The 18,090-nt window shown below is 43.0% G+C and overlaps 1 protein-coding gene across 2 annotated transcripts in view; it reads left to right on the top strand.

Annotated features, from left to right (window-relative positions):
* Positions 1-361: 361 nt before the first annotated feature.
* The window catches only part of NAALAD2 (N-acetylated alpha-linked acidic dipeptidase 2), an 84,512-nt gene continuing 66,783 nt past the window's right edge, over positions 362-18,090 (top strand). Inside the window, exons 1-5 of one of the 2 annotated variants that reach the window (XM_069759245.1) lie at positions 362-572; positions 4,052-4,163; positions 4,237-4,423; positions 6,989-7,090; positions 10,025-10,150. In XM_069759245.1, coding sequence (XP_069615346.1) covers positions 488-572; positions 4,052-4,163; positions 4,237-4,423; positions 6,989-7,090; positions 10,025-10,150 — 612 coding nt within the window. In that variant the 5' untranslated portion in view covers positions 362-487. Of the gene's footprint in view, positions 587-4,051; positions 4,164-4,236; positions 4,424-6,988; positions 7,091-10,024; positions 10,151-18,090 lie in introns of both variants that reach the window. The other variant, XM_069759246.1, reaches the window with a different exon arrangement.

Raw genomic sequence — 18,090 nt, 5'->3', positions numbered from 1 at the left:
TCAGGATACATGGGGGGCTTATCTACAGCATTACAGAATGCATTACAGAATGCTGTAGATAAGCCCCTGATGCCGGTGGGCTTACCTCACCCGCGATTTTGGGGGTGACAGGTTCCCTTTAAGGTTCATTTTAGTTACATTTCAACAGAAAAAAAATGTTTCTTTTGCTGTAATTATTATCAAAAGGATTGGTCAATCAGTGGCATACAATTCTAAGATGAACATATATATATATTTTTTCTAACTAATAGCCAGACAACCAGCTTCTATAAATCCACCATAGGGACTCCTTAACACCATACGTTCACTCCACTGTAAAGTCACCACATGTCATGTGCGCTGTCCGCCGCTAGGTGTCGCGAGTATTCACTTTCAGAATTGGAAAAACAAAAGTTTTAGAACGTTTACAAACTTCTCCTTCCGTTACAGAACGTTCCCCGGTGCCGGTCATCAGCAGGACGGAAGGCGATCCGGCAGGTCAGGCTTCATGGCCAGGAAGAGAGCAGTGAAGAGGACCTGTGCGGTGGTGGTCCTGTCCCTGGCTGTGCTCTTCCTCCTGGGAGTGCTTGTAGGTGAGTGCCTGTAGGTGAGTGCCTCGCTTGTTAACAGCTGTCAGGCGGTATAACCGGGCACGGGAGCAGGTGTGACATTGCAATGCCAGATGTCGGCACTGGATATCAGATTTTTGTAGTCATTTAATTTTTTTTTTTTCAATTTAATTACATAGTTGTTTGTTATACTGACAATTCATAATTAAATAATATAGAAAAATTTAAAAAAAAAATAATAAAAAAAATATTAATGTCCCTGCATTCACCAGCGTCTCCCCTAGCCATGGCTATTGGTTGTGTACGAGGTTCAACGCTCGTGTTTCTGATTAATTCCTCGTTCCTCCGTCCTTTTTTTTTCACAGATATTGGCTTTTCATACGAGTCACTTAAATCGGTGAAAAAAACTGCAATCGGATGTTTAATGGGGAGGAGAAGCAAGGAATTATTATTATTATTATTATATTTGTATTTACTATTATTTATTATTATTATTATTATTATTATATTTTTATTTTTTATTATTATTATTATTATTATTATTATTATATTTTTATTTTATTTTTTTAGCATAGGGGAAAAAGCAAAATGCCAGACTGATGGTTAAAAAAAAAAAAAAAAAAAAAAAAGAAACGGACAATAATGCATGAGATTGGGATTTAGCATAGTGATGGGAAATGGCTGATTTTTTTTATTTTTTTCTTGCATGCAAAAAAATAAAAAAAAATGAAACCAGGAGATAAATGGCCACCATAAAATAAAACGCAATGTGGCTGCATTCATCGGGTATACAGTATATATCGAGTAGGTACTTAGATCTATAACCTAATCTGATGAAGGCTGTCTGTAGCTGAAGCACAGTGTATTTTAATAAAGCCGTTTTTTATTGTATTGTGGCCTTTTATCTCTTTTATCTATGTGTTCTCTCCAGTTATAGCAAAAAAGAAAAATAAAATAAAATAACCTCAAGCTTCATTTATGTGCACGCGTCGTGGGGTATTTGCCGAATTTTTTTTTTCCTGCACCTAAAAAAAAAAAACCAAAGTGGTGGCAGGAAAACCGATGCGTTTTTTTTTTTTTAATGTGTTTTTACATTCATATTTGCAGTGTTTTTTTTTTTTTCTTGCGTTTTTTTTTTTTACAAGGAATGGGTGAAAAACGCTATAAAAACAAAGAAAAAGTTGACGTGCTGCATCTTGGGGAAAAACAATTCATGCGTAAGGGTATGAGCACCTGATGCGGATTTTGCTGCGGATCCGCAGCGGTTTCCCATGCGTTTACAGTTCAATGTAAACCTATGGGAAACAAAAACGCTGCGCACATGCTGCGGAAAAAAAAAAAACCGCGCGGAAACGCAGCGGTTTACATTCCGCAGCATGTCGCTTCTTTCTGCGGGATACCGCAGCGGATTTACAACGGCCCTTATGGAAAACCGCAGTTGTAAAATCGCAGTGAAATTCGCAGAAAAACCGCGGGAAATCCGCTGAAATCCGCTGCAGAAAAATTTGCAGTGGGCCTAGAATACGTGTGCGCATAGCCTAAGAGTTCAGAAATGTCATCGATGAGGCTGGTAATGTAAAATACGCTGCGGAAAGATTTCAGCAAAAAACGCAGCGTGTAAACATACCGCCACAAGAAGAGTGAAAACAGTTCAGAAATTGCGGCTTAAAATCTCAGTAAACAGCGATCAAACTTGTTACGTACCCAAAGTGTCACCTGTAAAAATGACAATACAAATTAACAAACCCCCACTCGGGTCCATAATCTGGAGATGGAAAAATAGCGGGCTGCCATGTAAGGGTTCAAACTTGTGTATTTCACAGTCCATATTTACGGACCGAAATGTCCTGACTGACCACAGGTCTCCTCAAAGACCCACACAATTGCGTCAGTCAAATCCGCAGCAAAACCGCAGGATTTGCTGAGTTTTTGTTTTACGGTCTTCCCATGGAGTTTCCCACGCTGTCATCTGTGTGACAGCGTGGGAAACACCGGCGCGGTAGTAACGCTACCGCCGGTAAGACCGCCGGTCAGAGCGCTGCAGGGTCATGCGGTCAGATGTCAGCTTGACCCCGCAGCTGTGAACTGTCACCAGAGCCCCGGGACCGCGAGTGCTGACACCACTGGAATGGGCGTCAGCTCGGGAGGTGAGTATAAGCTTTTTTTTTTTTATTTTATGGGCGCCAAACATTTAGATCAAGAAGGGGTTGTCCTAGAAGTGGACTACCCCTTTAACGCAAAAAATTACTTGGTCTTTAAGAAATTAAGTCAGGTTTTTGTAATATTTAAAAATAATGTTGCCAATTTTTGTTTTTTTATATCATGACATAAAAAAATAGTAATTTTGTTTTGAACCATCTAATAATCGGGTGCAAACTTCATTATGAAGGGAGGGAGATCAGTGTCAGCTGTGACATCACATATTGTGATGGGTGGATCCTGTGTCTACTGTATATAGAAGTGATTGTACAGGAGGAGGAGGAGGTGAGCTGTGACATCATATTGTGATGGGTGGATCCTGTGTCTACTGTATATAGAAGTGATTGTACAGGAGGAGGAGGAGGAGGAGGTGAGCTGTGACATCATATTGTGATGGGTGGATCCTGTGTCTACTGTATATAGAAGTGATTGTACAGGAGGAGGAGGAGGTGAGCTGTGACATCATATTGTGAATGGTGGATCCTGTGTGATCTACTGTATATAAAGGTGTTATCCTGCCTCTGATGATAATGAGACTGCTTCCTCAAGACTGGAAGTATGAGTCTAAAATAGCCCCAATGACCAATGTGAATAAAACAAGGTTATTACAGTAATTAAGATTTTTATTAAAGATCGTGATATGAAAAAAAATGGCATAACAATAATAAATGTAACACATAAACCTGATTTAGACAATAGGTCATTTTCTGATGCTGAAATAGGAAGGACTAATGTCCAAATCAGCAGCACCATAAAGAGACCAAAAACATAAACCTATAAACATGAACAGACCAACATAAACTGTGTTTGTTTCTCTTGTGGATGATGGGATCTCGAATGGAAGAGAGAATGACAGATCCATAGAATCTACATATTGACTCCCATATCTCCATCATGGATAACCAAGGCTTTAGAATCAGGTTTTAGGTTGTAATCATTGCTTGAGGTCGAACACACCAAGTCCAACGTGTGTTGTCATAAAATAGAATACATGATACAAAGCTCGTGTGACCATATATTTACCGGCAATAATGGATCTAAAACAAGTTTTTCATTCTTGTAATTCCGATAATTGAAACGACCCTTTCACGAAAATGAAATTTTCCTAATTATTATTGTCGTTAATTATTCCAGCCCGTTACGGTGTCACGTGGTTTCTTGTTATGTGTTTGGGCTACATACAAAAACGCCAAGTTCTTGGACGAAGATGAGTCAGATCTTTATTTTTCTTAATGAAAGCCAAAGGGATCGGGAAGAGAGTTTGTTGCAAAACTTTTTGATGTTTTTTTTTTTTTGGCTTTCAGGTTGGCTTATTCAGCCGTCACATGGATATTATGATGTCACTTTTAAACTTCGAAATGTGCGGAAGGAGATTGTGTCCGACATGAAGGCGGCGAACATAAGAAAGTTCCTGCGGTAAGGATGAGAGAAAATTGTCACTTTTGGGCAAAAACCAAATTTTATTTCTAAAACCGACTTCGTCTTTCAGAGATTTCACCAAAATTCCTCATTTGGCCGGGACAGAACAGAACCTTCTATTGGCCCAAAAAATCCAGGCTCAGTGGAGAGATTTTGGATTGGATAAAGCGGAGTTGGTTCCCTACGACGTCCTGCTGTCCTACCCCAATAAATCCAGTCCTAACTATATCTCCATTATCGATGAACACGGCACAGAGGTGAGATGCAGATTTTATTTTAGGTTTTTTTTAACGTTTTTTGTTATTTCTGGTCAAAAGCTCGTGATACTTTTTTTATTTAAAAGGGTTATTGCCGCTACTGAAAGGGATCCATTATCCAAAGTATAGAGGGTAACGGACTGATCACCTTGGGTCTGACCCCCGAAACCCTCAACGATCTCAATCCCCATCTGAATGGAGTGGATATGCGCATGCTCGACATCCTCTCCATTTATTGCCTATGGTATGGGGCTAGACGGGTATTAATAATTTTTGTGGGTTTTTATTCTAACCATGTTTTACAAAATTTGCCTTTTTTTTTATTTAGCAGTCCACAAAATCTTGAATTTTCACAGTTTTAAAACATGGAACCAGAGCCGTCACAGTAGCTTGATACTTTCTGTTTTTCAGTAGCTCTGCTTTGCCATGTAGACTGTGACAGGATGAGCAGAGTCACTTCATTCAAAAGTGATGTCATCAGAATCCTTTCATTATCATTAACCCCTTTCCGACATGACTTACTGGCATGCCATACGTCTGGTACCTTTTTTGTGATGAGGCCTCAGGAACTGTGCCCAAATCTTTACTGGCAGACAGTGGTGTTATTATTCAGCCATCATCAGCCAGGGGAGCGAAGCTCTTGCCACTGCTTTCCAATTGTTAGTTGCTGATATCAATATTTGACTGCGGCCTTTTTTGTGCGCAGACTGGGGCTCGCGCTGTTCTAACTGCCCATCAGTACCCCAGTCACATGACCGCGGTGCGCTGATGGGTTGCCATAACAGCTTGTGGTCTCCTCAAGACTCCCCTACCAGCCTTTGGCTAGCGTTCGTAGGCCATTATTTTTGTTACACACAGCAGTACTGTAGTATTACTTTGTATAATGCAAAAAATCCGATGATCGCAAGTTCAAGTCCTCTAAGGGGACCACAAACTACAGCAAAAATTTAAATAAATGTTAGTTTTTAAAAATATGGAAAAAAATAAGAAAAATATAGAATTCCCTCAAAAATAAAGTAATAAACATAAATAACAAAAAAAAACTACACATGAAGTGCTTTCTTGTCCATAAAAGTCTTATCTATCAAAGTATAAAATTAATTAACATGTTGGGTAAACTCTGTAATAAGGAAAAAAAATCTGAACCCCAGAAATCCAGTAGTTTGATCACAGGAACAAGATTGAGATTAAAAAAAAAATCATGTTTTCCAAAATAGTACAAATTAAATCATCAGTTTAGGGTGCGAAAAAACAAGTCTTCACACAGCTGCATCAACCGAAAATGAAAAACCTTATTGACCTTGTTTTTCGCATGTTTTGTATTGCTATAATCATGCTGTCAGGTCATTTGTACCATATAATGACCACTGTAAAGAAAAAAAAAATTGTAGAATTATGTTTTTTTTTTCACAAATTCACAGCACTTGGAATTTTTTCCCCAATTCTCGGTACCTCACATGGTCAAATGAATTCAACATTACAGCTCGTTTCACAAAAACAAGCCCTCATAAGGCTATTTTGCAAGAGAAATAGAAAAGTTCTGACTCTTGGAAGAGGGGGAGGAAAAACGAAAGCGCAAAAAAAACAGAAAATTGTTATGTCAAGAACAGGTTAAAGACATATTCAACATGGCCCCCATTGGGGCTCACAATCTGAATTCCCTATCAGGAAGTCTTTAAGGCTACGTTCACATTTGCGTCTATGGGCACAGCGTCGTCGACGCAACGCAAAATGCATATACACAACGCAGCGTTTTTTGACGCATGCGTTGTCCTCAAATGCTTTTATGTGTAGACACTTCACCAATGGGTTTTTTCTGAAAAGGCGCATGCGTTGTACAACGCAGGTCAACGCAGGCACCTGCGCCCTATGCGTTTATCATAGACACTAATGGTTTTTTTTTTTTACGCATGTACGACGCAAGTGCGTTACATGCGTTTTTGATTGGAAATTTGATGCAGGCAAAATGCTACATGTAGCGTCGCCCGCGCCCTGACTGGTGCGCCAAAATGACTCATGCGTCGTACAACGCATCACAACGCATACCGGCGCATGTCCATGCGCCCCCCACCATGTTAAAGGAAGGGGCGCATGACGCATGCGTTGGTATCTGTCGACGGCGCTGCGCCCAAAGACGCAAATGTGAACGCAGCCTTAGTGTGGGAGAAAACCATAAAACCCAGAGGAAATAGATGCAAATTCGGGGAGAACGTAACATTTTGCAGGACTCCTACTGGCCTCTATTGAAATTTTACTAAGATGACACCTTGTTTGCTGTAGAATACTTGGCAGCTTTGCTGTATAGACTGAGACAGAATAAGCAGAGTTCTCATCAAGAAAGTGATGTCAGTTGAGTCAATACCATTAAAGAGAAGAATCCCAGACAGAAGTATTTATCAACTGGTGGGACCAAATCTGATCACCAGAATGGGAGGCCCCATTCCTCCAGTATTTTTTTAAGAATATAATGGGTCATCATATATGAACCAGTTAGGATATGAATTTATTCAATGATCTTGATCTTTGTGAAGCGGGTATAACCTAACCCGTTCATTTCGTTTTCAGATATTCAATACTTCATTGTCAGAGCCACCTCCAGAAGGATATGAGAACTTCACGGATATCGTCCCACCATATAATGCTTTTTCTGCTAAGGGAGAACCTGAGGTAAGTGGGCCGGTCCTGAGACATCATGTAGGGTAGTGAGCGTCCTTCCATTTGCAGTCTACTTTTTAAAGAATTATTCGGTTCTTAGGCCGGCTTCACACTTGCGAGTTTTACGGACGTAAGAGCGCAGAAACTATGTCCGTAAAACTCGCAAAAAATACGGCACAATTATTCTCTATGCCCCTGCTCCTATCTGCCGTATTTTACTGATCAGTATTATACGGCTTTCTACGGCCGTACAAAATCGCAGCATGCTGCGTTTGTCACCGTACTGCGCAAGAAATACGCCAATGAAAGTCTATGGATGCGTGAAAAATACGGATTACACACGGACAAGCAGTGTGACTTGAGAGAAATACGCAGCGCTGTTAGAGAGAAAAGCCGGCAATTCAGTGCGGTGTACAGTAAAATCACACTGACAGCTTCCAGTAGAATAGGTAGAATAAATGTGTACACATAGAATAGGTATATATATATATATATATATATATATATATATATATATATATAGTCAGTGAGACACATATGTATATATATTAATATTTATTCCAGCGCTATACAGATTGAAAGCCGGTAATTCAATTACCGGCTTTTTCTTTCTCCTTCCTAAACCCGACATGATTTGAGACATGCGGTGAGGCGCCCTCTGCTGGATGTTCATAGATCGTGGGAACTTTCCTAGAAAGCCTGGGAGCTTTCTAGGAAAGTTCCCACGATCTAGGAACAGCCAGCAGAGGGCGCCTCACCGCAAATGAAGCTAAATATAGATCATTGATCTATATTTAGCCTCATTCCCCGGGGTTTTGCAGCGAGGAGCAGCCTGCATTAGCGGAACTCCTTGCTGCAAAATGTTTTAACCCCTTCAGAAGGATTTACATCGTTGGACGTTACAGATCTGCGGAGGGTAAGTATATTGTTGGTTTATTATGTTTTTTTACTTTCAGAACGAGGGTCTTCAGTGACTGGATTGGGCGTAGAATAAAATACTCCAACAACCATTGTTTTTATTTCATTAAAATAATTTTAAATAATGTGTTTGTGTTTTATTTAACCCTTTACTATAATTGGATTAATAATGGATAGGTGTCATAATTGACGCCTCTCCATTATTAATTAGGCTTAATGTCACCTTACAATAGCAAGGTGGCATTAACCCTTCATTACCCCATATCCCACCGCTACACGGGAATGGGAAGAGAGTGGCCAAGTGCCAGAATAGGCGCATCTTCCAGATGTGCCTGTTCTGGGGTGGCTGGGGGCAGGTGTTTTTAGCCAGGGGGGGGGGGGGGGGCAATAACCGTGGACCCTCTTCAGGCTATTAATATCTGCCCTCAGTCACTGGCTTTACTACTCTGGCGGAGAAAATTGCGCGGGAGCCCACGCCAATTTTTTCCGCCATTTAACCCTTTATTTTAAGAGCTAGAACGGCCAAATTTTGCAGATACACACTACTGACAGTAGTGTGGAATCTGCAAAAAAAATGGAGAGAAGACATGGTTTACTGCATGTAAACCATGTCTCAAATCATGTCGGGTTTAGGAAGGAGAAAGAAAAAGCCGGTAATTGAATTACCGGCTTTCAAGCTGTATAGCGCTGGAAAAAATATTAATATATATACATATATGTGTCTACTGACATATATATATATATATATATTTTTTTTTTTCTTTTTGGGACACATGGATCACTTCTATAGCGGTATGTTGGTTTTGCAAGCCTGCGAGAAAACCACGCAGTACGGATGCCATACGGATTACATACGGAGGATGCCATGCGCAAAAAACGCTGACACACCCTGCCTACGGAGGAGCTACGGACCACTATTTTCGGGACTTTTCAGCGTATTACGGCCGTAATATACGGACCGTATTTTCATACGCTGAGCGTGAAGCCGGCCTTAGGGTTTCTAAGGAAAGGATGTGACTTGCATGAATTTTACTTTGGACATAATATCTTACAAAGATTATACCGCTTCCATGGAAAGAAGCACACATGCTAAAGTAAGGTTTAAGATGATCCCTTTAGAACCAACCCTTTAAAGGCTACTATTCATCTTCTTTTTCGGCCATAAACTGTTCATGCAACAATGGGCACACTGCTTTTATAAGTTGGTCCTGAGTAGTGATGAGCGAACGAGCTCGAATAAGGTGTTATCCACCATGCTCAGGTGCTAACCGAGTGTCTTCGGCGTGCTTGAACACTATGTTGGAGGCCCCATAGCTGCATGTTTCGTGGCTGTTCGACAGCCACAATACATGTGGGTATCCTCTAACAGCCATGAGACATGCAGCTGCGGGGAGTTGAACTTATTTTTCGAGTCACTCGGTTAGGACACGAGCATGGCGGATAACACCTGATCCAAGCCCGTACGCTCATCACTAGTCCTCACTAATGATCCCACAGAACTATGCATTATCCCACATTTGTAAGGCAGTTTTATTGGGATGAAAGAAGCGAGCCCATAGTTTTTGTATTTTGAAATTTACCTTTTATTTTTTTTAACGCTCTAGTTTACTGCTCATTCACTAGGTTACCTACCACTGCTGCAGTCTATCAGAGCCAGACGGTTTCTTTGTTCTGAAGCTTGTAAACGCTGTTCTGACCGGATGGCTTTAGAATCCCCGATCCTCTCATGCTACAGAGGCGATGGTGCCTCTTCTTAAAGCATGGAGCAGTGCACCGTTTGGACCATCAATGAAGCCATGTTGCTGGTCCAAACTGTCAAACTTCAAGAGCACACAGCTCCCAGGAAGTCAGGAGGCAGGGGAGCGACGTGCTCCTGAGCAGAGAAGATGGGAACAACCCTTTTAAATAGAAGACCCAAGACCTCCAATCTTGACTCAAATGTCCGAGCTTGAAATATTCAATAGTATAATGTTCCGTTATTGGACTTTTATCAGCCACCATCGCTGAGTTTGTTTCCTTTTCTTGCAGGGAGATCTTGTCTATGTGAATTATGCCCGAACAGAGGACTTTTTTTTTCTTGTGCGAAACATGAGTATCAATTGTACTGGAAAAATTGTCATCGCTCGATACGGGAAAATCTTCAGAGGAAATAAGGTAAGAACTGGAGGATTTTGTATTAGATATTTTGAAATATTCCTTCACATTTATCTCTTAATTTGTTTTCTCTTCCCTTATGTAAAGTCGATCGTCTGAATTGACTTTGGAACATATTGATTTCAGCATGGTGCTACAAGCCGACAAGGGCGGGAGGTGCATGGGTCTGTAACAAAAGCAACTCCTCTGTAAGGGTATGTGCACACGACGCCTTTTCCACATGAGAGAACCCATTGCGTTTTTTCAAAATGCCCCAGTAGACCCTGGCTTTTTTTCCTGAGACTTCTTCTTTTTTTTTCCTTCTTTTGATTGTTTCCTTGTTTCCAGCGAGCTTTTTTGATGACCTTGGGCAAATTGTTCTCAGCGTTTTCTAGGTTGTTTTTTTTTTTTTTTTTTCTTTCTTTTACTGGCTTTTTTTTTTAAGCTTCATTCAACATTGAAGAAACCACTATTGTTTTTTCAAGCGTAAATTCTGACAAAATGCTCTAAAACACTCAGGGGTCTTTTTGAGCCTTCCCATTTAATTGAATTGCATTGTAAAGTATTGAGTGTATTCGGAGTGGAAGATGTCAGAAGAAGGGACTATTTTACCCGCTTGGCATTTAACCCCTTAGTGACCGAGCCAAATTTTTGAAATCTGACCAGTGTCACTTTATGTGGTAATAACTCTGCAACGCATCAACAAATCCCAGTGATTTTGAGATTGTTTTTTCGTGACACATTATCCTTTATGATAATGGTAAATTTAGTTCAACATTTTTTGTGTTTATTTATAAAAATATAAAAAATTTGAGAAAAATGTTAAAAAATTAGCAATTTTCTAAATTTGAATGATTATCCCTTTAATCCAGATAGTCATACAACAGCAAACCATTAATAAATAACATTTCCCACATGTCTGCTTTACATCAGCACCATTTGTAAAATGTTATTTTATTTTGTTAGCATTTTAGGAGGTTTAAAAATGTAGCAGCAATTTTTCATTTTTTCAAAGAAATTTACCACATTTATTTTTTTAGGGACTTATCCATGTTTGAAGTGACTCTAGGGGTCCCATATATTGGGAAACCCCCAAACGTGATACCATTTTAAAAACAGCACCCCTAAACATATTGAAAACTGCTGTCAGGTAGTTTATTAACCCATCAGGTGCTTTACAGGAATTAATGCAAAGTGACATGACAGAAATGAAAATGTGTATTTTTACCACCTAAATGTTGCTAACTTCTAAACAGATTACTACAGCCGTCAGACTCTAAGGCCGCTATTTGGTCATGAATTGCCATCGCAAACATCAGGACAACAAAATCATGATCTGAGGGCACCAATTGGGATAAAGAAGAAGCCCCCACACTCTGTTAACCATTTATAATGATGTAGTCACTATTGACAGCAGCATCTAAGGGGTTAAACAGATTTAGAAGGTGCAAATACTGATCGTGGCTGATACAGCAAGTTGTCAGCTATAGTGTACAACTGACAGATGCTGGATTGTCATCTGTATGGGGAGGCTATTCTCTTATATCTCAGGTCAGTTAAAAGACGTATTGGCGGTCATTAAGGGGTTAAACTTGAAGCCAGTAAAGGAGGTACAAAAGAATGAATATATGCACAGCGAGGGGCTTTTACATCGAAATTTCTGTTAATTCATTTGAGCGACAAGTTAGCACCTTTCAGATGGGTTTCAGAGCAGACCCGCATGAACAAGGCATTGTGTGAACATATATTAAGGATTAGGCAAGGGTGGACATATAGCCGGTACAGCTGCACTGGGGCCCGTAGGTGGAGAATGGCGCTTGCAGGGTGGTAATACTGAGGGCAATCTGGGCTGTGGAGCTGCAGGAATCCGCCTTCTTCCTGCCCCTTCTCAATGACCCAAAAACAGACCGATAAATATATGTAGGGTACCACCAAAAAAGTACTATATAACCAAAGAAGAGGGGAGTACCAACCAAATATTAAAAAATGTAAATTTTATTTATAACAATTAAAATACACAAAATATTAAAGAAAATAGGGGACAAGGCAGAGTAGCCCCAATGCAATCCTAGTATACGTTCAAATAAATATATATATATAAACACTAAGCGGTTATAGTAAATGAATGCTCATGCATCAGCAGGTTCTGGATTGGTAATAAGTATTATCATGCATATGTAGGAGTTTGTATGGTTCCTGAAGTAAAGAATCCCGTAGTGAAATAAAAAATGTGGGGCAATAGTAAGTGTACTAAAAAAATGTAAATAAATAAATCAGTAAATATGTAGCTACACAGAAGGAGCTAACAAAGTGACAGTGCACATGGCTGAACATATGAGGAGAAGTAAAGTGCTTAGTGCATATACAACAATTAAGTTCTAGCCACAAATGAGCCAGGGATAAAGGGGGCTATGTAGGAGTAGATAACAACCAAAGAAGATAATACGGGACAGCTAGATAAAGAGAACAATCGCCACAATCATATAAGGGACTACAAGTAACATCCCAAGGTTAGGGGTAGTGCGGCTCAGTGACAAATACAGTGCTAAGTGCACAAGGATAACAGTGCGTATCCAATAATAAAGTCTAAGCCTATTAATGCGAAGGAGGAGCTGTACATATAACGTGAAGACCATGTATTTACCTGCTGAAAAAGGGATTGCCAAGGGGAGGAAAACCCCGACGCGCGTTTCGCAGCGTAGCTTCTTCCAGGGGGTCGTGTCATCCCTTCTCAATGACACAGGCAAGTGCGGCTTGATGATGCCCGCATGCCGCACTCCTGTCATTTAGATAGTTACCAGCTCAAAGAAAGACGCAGCGATGCCTTGGGGAATGGACGGCGAGGTGAATGTGTTTATTTTTGTTTGACAATGGACAATGATGGGAAGTGGGGGAGAGGACAATGATGGGAAATGGGGGAGAGGACAATGATGGGAAATGGGGGAGAGAACAATGATGGGAAATGGGGGAGAGGACAATGATGGGATGTGGGGGAGAGGACAATGATGGGATGTGGGGGATAGGACAATGATGGGATGTGGGGGAGAGCACAATAATTTGGATGTGGGGGAGAGGACAATGTTGGGATGTGGGGGAAAGTACAGTGATGGGAAGTGGGGGAGAGGACAGTGATGGGTTGTGGGGGAGAGGACAATGATGGGATGTGGTGGAGAGGACCGTGGTGGGATGTGGGGCAGAGGACAATAAGGGGGTGTATGTATTGGAATGGGAGTAAGGGGGACTTATGAATAGAGGGAGGATGATGTTAGAAATGGATGTAAAATTAATTGCGTGGTGGAGTGTTCTAAGCCCCTAATGGCATCCTCCCCATCCCACAATTCATTATGACGCTATCAGGGACTTGACATTTACTGGGGAGTGGGAGAGGAGGGGGAAAGATGCATAGGACACTTTGTAATGAATTGAAAGGTGGAAGAAGAGGATATCGAGGACTTGTAATGAATTTGAAAGTGGTGGAGGATGCCCAGTACCTGATAATGTCTTCTCCCATCCCCAAATCCATTATGATGCTATGACTTATAATGAATAATGGGGACACAGGACAAGGACTAAAACTATGTGCACACGTTCAGGATTTGCAGGAGAAAATTGTGCTGCATATCCTCATGTGTTGGCAGAAAGAACGCTGCATAAAATACGTTTTTTACACATTTTTTACTTTTTTTTTTTTTTGGCATATTTTCCCCGCTCATTAGTGTGGGTGTGTTTCACCGCCACTGCCTCGGTGCCTTCTCATACTCACCAGTCCACGGCGTCCCGGCGCGCTTCTGCTTCTCCTGCTACTTCCGGTCTCCTGCACGTTCGTCCCTCCTCTGTCTCTCCTCGGGTGTGCGCGCTCAAGATCCAACTGCGCATGCGCGCACAGCGCTCGTTGATTCTGCCGCTTCCTCCGCTCCTCTCTATGCCCCTGGAGGACCCTGAGCCGGAAGGTACGCTGCCGCTCTGCATATCAGGCCGCTTCTTCCGTTTGGCAGTGCCTGATTATCATTTGTATCCTTGCCAGTGACTCTGGCCCCGTTTCCCTCCGCGTTCTGTCTGCAGCTAGCCCTCCGACTTGGTTTTCCTAGCTAGTCTGTCTTTGACTAACCACTGCTCTCTCCTTTGTTTTCCTTCCAGCTGCGGTCTGCCTGTGTCTCCTCTCCCTCAGATTTCCTGTACGTCTGCGTCGTCTCCCCATACCTTCACCTTGTCCGCTGGTTCGTTTCTCACCTCTCCTAGTACTCCCATCTCCTTGTCATTACCATCTACTTCCCTGACTCCGTACGTGTGTCTCCCTGTGCCTCCGTGTCCCTGCCTAGCCGTTTCCTTCTTCTTATCTCTCCTTCCGTTTTCTGTTTGTCCCATTCTCTTTGAGTACCAGCTGCCGTAGCAGTAGTCTCCCCAGGGCCTGCTCCTAACGCTTCCTGTATAGGGGGTGGTCTACTTGGTCGCCTTGCCCCTGGGAGGTTCGCTGTTGCGGTCCAGTGGGTTCACAATTAGTATTCTCCCAGCTATCTGCGTAAAAGGGTGAAATATGCTCTAAGAGTTGGCATTATGCAGATTTTAATCATTTGCAAATCTGCAAGTAAAAAATAAGCAACGTGTGCATGAGACTTCAGGGATCTCATTCACTTTGCTTGTACTGTCGAACCTCGGATATTTTTTGTAACAAAACCTGTGCACATAGCCTTAAAGTTAATTGGGAGAGAGTTGCAAATACTGAATAATTTATATTTATTGGGCAGTGGAGACTATAGTTAATGGGGGCACTTTATATTTTGATTGAGTGGCTAATAGCATATTAATGAGACTATAGTTAATGGGGGGCACTTTATATTTTGATTGAGTGGCTAATAGCATATTAATGGGGAGGTGCATTTCTGTACTGAGGGGTGCAGTGCCGGGAGACACACGTACAGTGGGGGAAATGGGTATTTGATACACTGCCGATTTTTAACGTTTTCCCACCTACAAAGAATGGAGAGATCTGTAATATTTATCGTAGGTACACTTCACCTGTTAGAGACAGAATATAAAAATAAATAACAGAATATCACATTAATCATTTAAAAATCATACAAATTGCATTTTATTGCATGAAATAAGTATTTGATACAATAGAAAAACAGAACTTAATATTTGTTACAGAAACCTTTGATTGCAATTACAGAGGTCAGACGTTAAATGTAAATCTTGGCCAAGTTTGCACACACTGCAGCAGGGATTATGGCCCACTTCTCCATACAGATCTTCTCGAGATCTTTCCGGTTTCGGGGCTGTCATTGGGCAACATGGAGTTTCAGCTCCCTCCAATGATTTTCTATTGGGTTCAGGTCTGGAGACTGGCTAGGCCACTCTAGGACCTTGAAATGCGTCTTACGGAGCCACTCCTGTGTGTTTCTGATCATTGTCATGCTGTAAGAACCAATCACGAGCCACCTTCAATGCTTTTACTGAGGGAAGGAGGATTTTGGCCAAAATCTCGAGATACATGACACCATCCATCCTCCCTTCAATACGGTGCAGTTGTCCTGTCCCCTTCACAAGAAAAGCGCCCCCCAAAGTATGATGTTTCCCCCACCATGCTTTATGGTTGGAACGTTGTTCTTGGGGTTGTACTCTTCCTTCTTGATACCAAAAAGTTTTATTTTGTTCTTATCTGACCACATGGCTTTCTCGCATGCCTCCTCTGGATCATCCAGATGGTCACTGGTGAACTTCAGACAGGCCTGGACATGTGCTGGCGTGAGCAGCAGACCTTGCGTGCACTGCAGAATTTTAATCCATGACGATGTAGTGTTACTAATAATAATGTTTGAGATTGTGGTCCCAACTCTCTTCAGGTCATTGACCAGGTCCTCCAGTGTAGTTCTGGGCTGATTCCTGACCTTTCTCAGAATCATCCTAACCCCATGAAGCGAGATCTTGTATGGAGCCCTAGACTGAGGAAGACTGACAGTCATCTTGTGTTTCTCCCATTTTCTAATAATTGCCTTCTCACCAAGCTGCTTGCCTATTGTCCTGTAGGCCATCCCAGCCTTTTGCAGGTCTACAATTTTATTCCTAGTGTCCATAGACAGCTCTTTGGTTGTGGCCATGGTGGAGAGGGTGGAGTGTGGTTGAGTATGTCCACAGGTGTCTTTTATACAAATAATGAGTTCAAACAGGTGCAATTTATACAGGTAATGAGTTCAGAGTAAGAGGGCTTCTTAGAGGAAAAATTAACAGGTTTGTGAAAGCTAGAATTCTTGCTGGTTGGTCGGTGATCAAATACCTATGTCATGCAATAAAATGCAAATTATTTTGTAAAAATCATACAATGTGATTTTCCTTTTTATATATTTTGATTCTGTCTCACAGGTGAAGTGTACCTACGATAAAATTACAGACTTCTCCATTCTTGTAGGTGGAAAACTTGTATCAAGTACTTATTTTCCCCACAATATTTGTGATCTTGTTATTTCTCCTTCGCCTCATTGGGGGGCACAGACCGTGGTGTATGCTGCTGCCACTAGGAGGCTGACACTAAGTGATACAAAGAAAGTTTGCTCCTCCCCTGCAGTATACTCCCTCCTGCTGGCTTTCAGCTCCTCCCCTGCAGTATACACCCTCCTGCTGGCTCTCAGCTCCTCCCCTGCAGTATACACCCTCCTGCTGGCTCTCTGCTCCTCCCCTGTGGTATACATCCTTCTGCTGGCTCTCAGCTCCTCCCCTGCAGTATATACCCTCCTGCTGGCTCTCGGCTCCTCCCCTGCAGTATACACCCTCCTGCTGGCTCTCAGCTCCTCCCCTGCAGTATACAGCCTCCTGCTGGCTCTCAGCTCCTCCCCTGCAGTATACACCCTACTGCTGGCTCTCAGCTCCTCCCCTGCAGTATACACCTCCTGCTGGCTCTCGGCTCCTCCCCTGCAGTATACACCCTCCTGCTGGCTCTCAGCTCCTCCCCTGCAGTATACACCCTCCTGCTGGCTCTCAGCTCCTCCCCTGCAGTATACACCCTCCTGCTGGCTCTCAGCTCCTCCCCTGCAGTATACACCCTCCTGCTGGCTCTCAGCTCCTCCCCTGCAGTATACACCCTCCTGCTGGCTCTCAGCTCCTCCCCTGCAGTATACAACTCCTGCTGGCTCTCAGCTCCTCCTCTGCAGTATACACCCTCCTGCTGGCTCTCAGCTCCTCCCCTGCAGTATACAACCTCCTGCTGGCTCTCAGCTCCTCCCCTGCAGTATACACCCTCCTGCTGGCTCTCAGCTCCTCCCCTGCAGTATACACCCTCCTGCTGGCTCTCAGCTCCTCCCCTGCAGTATACACCCTCCTGCTGGCTCTCGGCTCCTCCCCTGCAGTATACACCCTCCTGCTGGCTCTCGGCTCCTCCTCTGCAGTATACACCCTCCTGCTGGCTCTCGGCTCCTCCCCTGCAGTATACACCCTCCTGCTGGCTCTCGGCTCCTCCCCTGCAGTATACACCCTCCTGCTGGCTCTCGGCTCCTCCCTGCAGTATACACCTCCTGCTGGCTCTCAGCTCCTCCCCTGCAGTATACACCCTCCTGCTGGCTCTCGGCTCCTCCCTTGCAGTATACACCCTCCTGCTGGCTCTCGTCTCCTCCCCTGCAGTATACACCCTCCTGCTGGCTCTCAGCTCCTCCTCTGCAGTATACACCCTCCTGCTGGCTCTCGGCTCCTCCCCTGCAGTATACACCCTCCTGCTGGCTCTCAGCTCCTCCCCTGCAGTATACACCCTCCTGCTGGCTCTCAGCTCCTCCCCTGCAGTATACACCCTCCTGCTGGCTCTCAGCTCCTCCCCTGCAGTATACACCCTCCTGCTGGCTCTCGGCTCCTCCCCTGCAGTATACACCCTCCTGCTGGCTCTCAGCTCCTCCCCTGCAGTATACACCCTCCTGCTGGCTCTCAGCTCCTCCCCTGCAGTATACACCCTCCTGCTGGCTCTCAGCTCCTCCTCTGCA

Source organism: Ranitomeya imitator, chromosome 3 (assembly GCF_032444005.1).
Source record: "Ranitomeya imitator isolate aRanImi1 chromosome 3, aRanImi1.pri, whole genome shotgun sequence".
In the NCBI taxonomy this organism is placed as follows: Eukaryota; Metazoa; Chordata; class Amphibia; order Anura; family Dendrobatidae; genus Ranitomeya; species Ranitomeya imitator.
The sequence above is the reverse complement of the archived record's forward strand: the minus strand, read 5'-3'. Positions and strand labels throughout refer to the sequence as shown.